The 9,562-nt window shown below is 50.7% G+C and overlaps 1 protein-coding gene across 1 annotated transcript in view; it reads left to right on the top strand.

Moving 5' to 3' along the window:
- FAM129B (family with sequence similarity 129 member B) overlaps window positions 1–9,562 on the top strand; it is a gene marked incomplete at its 5' end in the record, with an annotated part of 116,618 nt that overhangs the window by 80,451 nt on the left and 26,605 nt on the right. The window contains one exon of the mRNA XM_019510286.1: window positions 2,106–2,273. Coding sequence (XP_019365831.1) covers window positions 2,106–2,273 — 168 coding nt within the window. The remainder of the gene's footprint in view (window positions 1–2,105; window positions 2,274–9,562) is intronic.

Raw genomic sequence — 9,562 nt, 5'->3', positions numbered from 1 at the left:
CATACGGTGGCAGCATTTTGCTCTCTGCTCTGCCCAGGAGCTACAGAGGGCAGGAGTGTTGGTCACTGCTGGAAGTGAGGTGCAGTGTTTGGGATCCAACCTCTGGTCCATGAGTCAGAGCCTTGTGCCTTTTCAAATACCACTTCTGTTTGATAATGACAGTGCGGACCCAGGGGAAGAACTGGTCACAAAACTGGGGAAACAAGTTGCACTGGCGGCCTGGCCAGTCTGAGTCAGAAATAAATTCTTCATCTGAGACCTTGGGATCCATGCATTTTCATGAAACTCAAGGCTGTGTTCCCATGTAACCCTTTTGGGAACAGCTGCTAGGAATCCAGAGGCTGGACCCCAGTGCTTCCAGGGCATCTTCTGTGGAGCATGGAGGTCTGAAAGCCCTGGCTCTCAGCAGGCATCCCAGACCCTGGACTCCCCCACGGCTGCTCGGTGAACTCGGTGATGTCAGTTTAGCTGAGCAGCTGCAATATCCAGGAAGCTTATTTCATTTGGAAACAACAGTCCTGCAGTTTGTGGGAAATTAAAGAAAGAAACACGCTGGTCCTGGCTTGGTTCAACCTGGAGCCACACTTCCCACCTTGGGACTTTCCCTCCAAGTGGGAACCTGCTTCTCAGGCAGCTGCAGGTTGCTGTGTGCTCTGCTGTGCGCCAGTGGGTGAGTTCTTCTGTCCCTGTGAGCACAGTGAAGTGATCTCGACCTTGGCAGCTTAAGGAAGGGCCTCGTTAGCTCCCTAGAAGGAAATCTGCTTCGAATTTGTTAGCTCTTTCTTTATTAAAGATGCTGGGCTTTCCAGATGTGTGTGCTTTCCCTGCTGCCTCTTCCTCTGGGATAATCTAAGCCTTAATAAAATGCAGAGATGCTGATTGGAACTCAACATACCCAACACCCATCCATCCATCTGCTCTGGCCGCATAACGGCTGAAAGAAGGCTCAGTGTAACCCATCAACCTATGACATGCACCAGTAGCCTTTATCTACTCCTCCATTTGGTTTGGGGCTGTGGCTGGCGGCTACTCTGCCTAATGGAAAGAGTGGAGCTGCCTCTCTGTTTTGACCTGTCACTCGTCACTGCTTTTCCAGTGGTCCCACTCATTGTTGGGATGCTGTCATTGAACAGGAGGGGGAGCCTAGGTTGCTATTTGTGCTTCAGGCAAAGGTGGGGTGGAGAAGTATGCTTGTTCTGGAGTGCTTGGAGGCTGGGGCAAGGGCAAATTCTACTCTGCGGATGTTCAGATGGAGCAATGCCACCCACCCTGATCAGCAGAGTCTAGCTGGACCTGTTCCTGCAAGAAAACGGGGGGGAGGACCTACTCCACAGCTGGTAGCAAAGCACAATTGGCACACACTTCTCTCCCCCATCTCCCTTTCCAATACAAGTATTTCCAGCAGTTCAATTTCCCACTGTGGCTTAGTGCCAGCCCCGTTCAATGGGCCCCCTGTGGTGGTTGGCTGTGTTGCAGAGACTCCAGGAAAAGGATGTAATCATATGGTGCAAATGGAGGCTGGAAAGGAGATGAGGAAATATTATGATTATGAGCCAGTGAGCTGGAGGGGGATGAGCAACACCCAGTTAGTGTCCCATTAGCCATCTCTAGATCCTGGGCGCCCATGGGCATTTCTTGTGACCAGTGCAGGGTGGTGTGGGAAGCTCACTGTGCTGTTCCAGGGCCCGGATAGGCTGGACGTCTCTCTCCAGAGTACCCTATTTGTTGTCACTTGTCTGTGCCTTGCTTTCAGCAAGGTTCGAATTATCAGGGGGCAGGGGCGAGAGGCTGAGCCCCCCCATAAGAGACAAGAGACCTGTATAAGAGACAAGTCCCCCCCCGCCCTGCGCTTTTCTGAGCAGCCCAGGTGGCAGCGGTTCCTTCCAGCTGTCACCACCGCTGGCCCTAGCCCCGTGATACTGGCAGGGACCTGTGCATACAGCCCCAACCCTGGCCAATTTTTTTTGCAGACCTCCCCCCAGAGTCAAAGTGTAATTCAAACCCTGGTCTTTGGTTATAAAGCCTAAAGCCTCCTTCCAGGCCAGTTCTGCATGGCCTTGGCAACATAGACCTGTAACTTGAGGTGCTTTTTTTCCTTTCAACAGGGACTTCATCCAAATCTGGCAATGCCCCAATCCTGAAGTGCCCCACTCAGTTTCCACTCATCCTCTGGCACCCCTATGCCCGGCACTACTACTTCTGCCTGATGACTGGAAAAGAGCAGGACAAGTGGCGAGCAGTGTTCCAGGACTGCGTGAGGCACTGCAACAACGGTAAGCTCACAGCTTGGAGCTTGCTGCCAAGAAATGGGACCTTGTGCTTTTTCAGTCTCTGCCTTCCCTACCTTTCAAGTCCTGGGATGTGAATGTGTTGTGCAGTCCCAGGCTGAAAGGCAGATCTCTTAAGAAATGCTGTCATGGGGTTCTGCAGTAGTTTGTGTCTGTCTCTGAATTAGTCACCATCTCATGTCCTGTCTGAGATTGTTGATGACAGGTACTTAGCAGAATTCGCAGTCATTAGAATCTGACAGGGCCACAACATGAGCACTTCTGCTATGGCTGTTATTAATCTTACTCTGCTTAAAGGTTAAATACTCTTGTTCAGTAGAGTGGGATTGTTTGGTATGCACAAGTGGGATACATGCCAGGGCTGCGCGAAAAGTCTATGTTTCGATTCAGTTTCAGATTTGGCAGTTTCGGAAGGACAGCAGCTCATTTCGGTGTTTCGGATCACTGTTCCCTTTTGATTTGGCCAAATCTGTTTTGGAGTTTTTCACCGCCATTTCAGTGACTTGGCCATAGGCTGTAATGGGGAATCACTGAAATGCCTATAACTTCATCATTTCATGCCTGATTCTGATGAAAATTGCAGGGATGGTAGCCCCTTCTGATGACATGAAGCCTGCCAAGTTTCAAGGAGATAGGTGCAGGGTTTTCTGTGACACTGCACCTCAAACTGTTCAAAGCAAAACTCGTATCACTTGCTGGCAATAGCAGCCTGCTGTCATCCCGTGTGCAGATCTGGGGGCCCGAGCCCCCTGGGTGGGATGCAGGGCTGTGCTGGACTCCTCCCGGGGGATGCAGGCCCCCAGATCTGTGCATGGGATGCTAGCAGGCTGCCCTCCCTCCCCCAGAGCACCAGGAATGGAAGGGACCTCGGGGACAGATCACAGACACTGGCCAGCTACAGATGTCACTATCAGGGCAGTCTTTCCCCCCATCCTCCTTCTCGCTCTTCTTAGTTTCTGTTTCCCTGCAAGCCTGGCTCCAAAATGCCAAAATTTTCTGAAACATTTCAGATGATTGTGTTTCAGAGATGTTTCAGAGCCTTCTGTTTCCTTTCGGAATTGGCGTTTCAGGCTCCGAAACAGGCCGAAACTCCTCTAAATCAGAACGGCTGCTGAAGTTTCTCACAACCCTAATTCATGCTAGTTGCATTGCAATCCAAATAGCAAACTCAGGGGTCCAATATTAAAGCTGGTTTCTCTTCTCATGTTAACAAAAATTCTGCAGACCAAATGTCTGCCTTTGATTTCAGCCTGCTGGAATGCTCTTGAAGCTCAAGGAGTGTTGGCAGTTGTGATTCAGCAACTGGAACCCAAGGTTTTACACCACTGTCCATCATTATCGTGTCTAATCCCCACCTAATGGCCAAGGCCATAGAGTACATTGTGGAGTCTGAGAACGTACTTGGATGTGACATTGGGGCCAAAATGGGAAAGGGAGCTTGTTCCATAGCTGCCTGGGTCCTGTGTCACTACCAGTGGGAGAAAGTGACTGGGTGAATGGGCAGAGTGACTTGAGTTGCACCCAGGGAGCAAACTTGTGGGGCAAAAGAAAATGATTTTGCTGGTATGTTGCTGGTGTTTAAGACATATTGTCTGCACATGCAAACACGCCTTAGCTGGAGAGCACTTTCATTTGTTTTGCTTCCTGTGTCATCCTGAGACTTGGTACCTACCGTAGTAACTATAGGTTACTTCCAAAAGGAGGAAATGTGTTGGAAAGCTGCTCAGCATCCCTCTATAGGGAAGATACTTCTTTTATACCCACAATAGAGGCACCCTTGCCCCAGGGGATGGACAAAACTAGGGGCAGAGGCAGGTTGAAAATGGTGGGAGCATCCAGCTTCAGGATAATTTGGTTGCCAGTTTTGCTGCATAAAGGATCCTGGTGGTGTAACTAGGGAATGTGGGACAGTTGGGGATAATAAACAGCAGGAAAAGAAACATGCTTCCATTTCAAGTCCCAAATACTGCTGTTTACAAGCCAGTGCCCTCAGCAGAGCTTCCTTTTGAGGGACTGTGGTGCCTTCCAAAGCTCTCAGTGCATCATCAGCAGCAAAGAGCCGCATTCCTTCATTCTTCTAAGTTAGGGGTGGTCAACCTCTGGCTTGCGGACCAAATGCAGTCCGCAGAGCAGGGGCAAGTAATATGACCACCCTCCTCAGCTATCAGATTCCCAAATCCTAAACACTGCGGCAGGTCATTCCTGCCTGTGGCAGGGGGTGAGGCTGGATGATCTGTTCAGGTCCCTCCTGACCCTAGCTACTATGGAAGCTACTAGGTCAGAACTGGGCTGTGCCCATTCCCTGCACGTGGCCAGGTTGGGGCTGGGCTACTCCCCCTTCCTTCTGCAGGGTTGGGCCATAGCCCCTTCCCTGCAGGGCCAGGTGAAGCCCTCTTTTCTTCATGGGGCTGGGCCACATCTCCTTCCCCGTGTAGGGCCAGACCATTTCCCCTTCCCTTCCTTGGGGCCAGGCTACCTTTGTTCCCCTCCATGTGGCTAGATGGGGATCTATGACTGTCCTTGGTGCTGGATCAGGGCCACCAGCTGGATCCAGCCACAGACAGACCAGGCACTGCCTATCTGGTCTGCTGAGGAACAAAGTTGAGCATCACTGTTCTACATCACTCTGACATCAGATGCTCATGATTTGGGGCCATTCTTGCTGGTGACTGTTCCACGGAGTAGCCTTCTTGCATTCAGTTTTAACAGGACAATTTGATGGCTTTGGTTGTGGAAATCAGCCTGAACTCATGGCTCTGATCTAAGCAGGGACTCTGAAAATGTTCCTTTGTTGCCCAACTGCTCAGTCTCACTATGTGGATGTACATGAGACACTCAGTGCGCAGTAGCCTGTCATAGCATGGATGGCACTAATACGCTCCTGCGCACTATTATTAGGCTACTGCACGGTAGCATCACTTTAAAAATGTTCACTGGTGCTACTGTGCAGTAACTCTAGTGACTGCGCATTTATTTAGTATTTGCTTACACAAGGACTAAATAAACGTGCAGTAACTACTGCACAGTAGCATCTTGTGCCCGGAGTGTATTAAAAGCCATCTCTGCTGACATGATTGATAGAGAATAAAGTAGGCTGGGAGGCTTATTGATCAAGAATAAAGTAGGTGCACATGGAAGGTTTTTAACTGCTGCACTCTCCCATGTGCTCTGTATAGTCAGACCCCCTCTGCAAGAGGGGCCAGCTTCTAGCATGGCTTATGCATCCTCTGAATGACTACCAGTATTCAGACAGCAGAACCTCTCATTGTGTTTGTGCTGGAAAGGGCCCAGTATGTGTCTTGGTCCTTGCCTCTTTCACTCAACAGCTTTCATCTGCAAGGAGACACAATGACAGAGAACCCTCGGTGTTTTAAATATTCTCTAAAGGTCCAGAAATCCATGTGGCAGCTGAGATCTGGAAGGCAGGGGCAGAAATAGGAAGGGTGCCCTTTTGCACCCCCTCCCACTAGTATGTTGGCAGCCACTCTGGGGTATCTTGCCCGCTACTAAGACCTCTGCAGTCCGAGGCAGCTGCAGCGGTGTTGGGCAGTGACAGGACTCGGTTCCAGCTCTGTTCTGTGCTTAACCAATGCACTGAAGTCTGCAGTGTGTTGCAGAGAAACTCTCCTTCCTTGAAAGCTGACCTTAAAACTTATGTAGAAAGTGAGAGTTGGAGGAGAAAGCAGGAATAACTGGCCTGTCAAAGTCTGGGCTCCAGGTTGAGTGGGGAGAGATTCATCCCACTTCATATCTGGGTCATGCCACATTTGTTTAGGAGTCAGGAAGAAGGATTCAGTGAGTGACTTCTGGATTGGAAGGGCATAAGTAAAGACACCTGTCCATTTCCCTGGTCCTCCTCCAGAACGAAACTAGTGGCAGAGAGGATATAAGCCCCATGTGGAGGATTTGGTCGGTCCATATAGTACTGTTTCGGCAGCACTAGAGCGCTGCTTGCCATCATGGGACTCCAGATCCCGAGGGAAAGGTGAACGAGCAGGACGAGAGAGCCTGGCCGCCTGGAAGTGTGGGGACAAGCTGACGTCCTTGGCCTGTCGCTTAGGAGAGTTGGCATGGAGCCTCATCTGGCTCTGCTCTTGCTCTTGAGCTTCCGGGCACGGGAGCCAGCGCAGAGCAGCCACCGGACACCGTGAAGGGGTCTTACCAGGTTGGCTGCTGCTCTGGCTGAATGTGGCAAGGTTTGCTCAGGCTCTGTTTGCTTGTCCAAGCTCTTTATGCTTAGCTTGGCATACAGGCCTCGCGCTCAGCCTGCCAGCTCAGCTGTCTCCAGGCAGCCTGGTGTCTGACTCCAAAGCAGCCGCCCTCCTGCTTTAATTATGGGCTGTCACTTTAAAAACTACCAAGCATTTCAATAGTATGTGTTGTTTAAGCCAGCTTGGATCATGCTTGTTAAGAGCCATCCAGCACATGGAGATCTAATTACTATTTTCTACCCCAGAGGGCAAAAAATATTTTGTAATTAAACTGATCAAAACTCAGAGCCACTCTCCTGTTATTCCCACCCCCTGGTGACCCCCTAAAGCTGCCTCCATCCTCCTACAGGTTTTTTGTGGCACTTGATGACTTAGCGAGAGATGAGCTGGGTGGTCCGGCCATCTGAGAGACCCAGGAATGGGCTGGGAAGACAGGAAGGGCCAGCTGAGAATTGGTGCTGCCATCCTAATTGAATTAGCTGCTTTAGTAGCAGCTCACGTGCCTTCTGCAAGCCCTGAAGCACTTCAGAGCCCTGCGATTTATACAAAAACTGGGATTAACGTCAGCGCAGCCCTGGCACCATAATGTGGCTGTTGTAACAGTGCCAGTGAGGGCAGTGGGATACTAAAGAAAGTTGCGCTTCATCTGGTTGGAGTGAGAGGATAGGTTTCAGGAGGCAAAACATAACCACTGTGTCCTGCAGACAAGAGTCCCGCCAAGAATAATGGCCTCAGCTCATAAATTTTTTCGACTCTTTAATTAATGGCCTCTGTCTCTCATATCACATGCACTTGCCCTGTAACATAAATTAGTTCACATGCAACTCTGTACAGAGGCATCTGCGATCTAGGGGCTGTCTATGCAAGCCACTGCCTATCGCACAGTGCTTACAGTCCAAGGAACACTAGTCTTTTCATGGTACAGCTCTGTCTGAGGGTGGAGTTGCTACTGGCTGCAAACTGCATCCTATATTTGCAAGGAGGCTCCCCTTCCTCTAGGACTCCTGAAAATAGCTGTCCCTTATGTAGCTGCCACCTAGGTACTAAGGGGATTAGTGGTAAGTAACTTTGAGTACACGTTATTGTCCAAACAGCTCTGCAGATGCTGGTTTGGCCAGTCAGTGGTTCTCCTGGGAAAGCCGAGGAAACATACTTCCCTCCACCCTGCTCCACACCTTGTCGCAGAAAGGAGTGGGAAGGGAGGAGCAGTCTGGGTGTTAGGAGACCTGGTACTATTCCCAGTTCAGTCCTTAGCTTGCTCAGTAACCCTAGGCATGTCCCTCCTTCATCTTTCTGTGCCTTTAGACTGCAGGGTGCTGTAGGAGATGTGTCTGGTCCAGCATCTAGGATATGGGCCCGATTGTAAGGAGGCATTGTGGCCTAGTGAATATTGCACCGGACGGAAACTTAGGAGAGCCTACATTCCAATCCTGCTTTGGACACCGGCCTGCTGGGTAACGTTGGACAAGTCACTGATGCTCAGTGCCTCAGTTTCCCTCCCTGGAAACAGGGTAACAATCCTGCCTCTTGTAAAGCTCTGAAGGTGCCAGAGAGGAAAGAAGTCTCTCAAAGGTTTGAGGTGCTACCGGGATATAAATAATAAAATGACAGATGGCCCAGCAAGCAGCATTGGATCTGCTCCCTTTAAGACATTGGGCTTCAGGTTTTAGCCCCTGCAGTCCTTGCTGGCATCTGCTCCTGATAACCTGGGAACAGAGGCGCTCAGAACTGCAGCAGATGCTCTTGCTCCTGCTCCTCCTCCCTCCTTGACTCAGCAGAAGCCTCCTCCTGGCCCCCTCCTTCGCCTCGGCAAGCTCTGACAGGTCCCTGCAAGACAGAGCCCTCTCCCTGGCCTCAGCCAGCTCTCCAGTCCCAGCCTGCATGGCAGCACCGAGGGCGAGGCCCTGCTGGCACAGGCAGCACAGTGGCATTTGCATGGATCTCTCCCCACCCATCCTGCTCTAAGCTTTCCTTGTTTGGAGAGTTTCCTCCTGGGGCCTGGCTGAAATTTGCTGCACAGGGGGGCTTGTTAACTAGCTCTGCGAGGGCAAGGCTATCAATCACCCCCCTTCCTCACCACTGCCACCCCCCCACAATGAAATTTCTTTCCCACCTAGCACTGTGCTGCACACTCCTACCTGCTCACCAGGGCCCCACTGGTGTTCTCGGCTGTGCCGGGAGAGCTCGGTGGTCTAAGCCAAGGTGGAAATAGAAGGGCAAGGAGGGACCATGGGACGCTATTCCCCAGATGCAGTGCTGTCTCCAAAATCAAGGTCCATGGGTTTCTGTGTTCATATGGCTGCCTTATTGCTGCCTGCCTATCTCATCCCCGCTGGCGAATTTCCAGTGCAGCTGAGGTGGTGGCAGAGGTCAAGAGCCAGCAGCTCCGTCCTGGGGCTGATGAGTGCGGCCTGCTTCATAGGAGAGGGACACGGTGCTTGGAGCTCCAATGATGCTAATATGTTTGTGATCTGGGCAGTGGATCACCGGAGCTGCTGTTAATTTGATCCAGGCTTTTAACTTCACTAAGCTTTCAGTTGTGGAGTCAACCACAGGGTGTTTTTCCACATTGAAGCCCACGTGACATGTTTAAAAGACTGACCTGGATCTAAGTGTTACCTTGTCCCTCTGCTTCTCCTGGTTTGCATGCGTTTCCCGGTTGCACGTGCACACTCTTGAACTCTGCTTATTTCCTTAATTTTAGTGGGGGGGGAGCCACGTACGCAGTGCATAAGTGAAGAGGGACTGAGCCCCCTAATTTAGCAGCTGCTAACAAAAAAGCTGCTCCCCATTAGCAACAGGTTGAGCACTGTGTGTTGGTTTTGTTCCTCCTCCTCCCTCACTTGGGCATTCTTTAATGAGAGAAAGAGAAACATCTGTGCTGCAAAGCATCTAGCAGCAAAAGCCTGACTTGCTTGGTAGAAGAGAGGGTGCTGGCATTGTTTATTTCTTCAGCTGGCAGGAAACAGTCTTTCCATTGGAGATCCAAGCTCACTGGAAGGGATTTGTTCCTTTGGAAAAGGATTGGTTTTGATCAATTTTTAATTAAAAAAAAAAAAAAAA

The sequence above is a fragment of the Gavialis gangeticus genome, unplaced genomic scaffold (assembly GCF_001723915.1).
Source record: "Gavialis gangeticus isolate Ggan-Ray unplaced genomic scaffold, GavGan_comp1, whole genome shotgun sequence".
NCBI lineage: Eukaryota > Metazoa > Chordata > Crocodylia > Gavialidae > Gavialis > Gavialis gangeticus.
The sequence above is the reverse complement of the archived record's forward strand: the minus strand, read 5'-3'. Positions and strand labels throughout refer to the sequence as shown.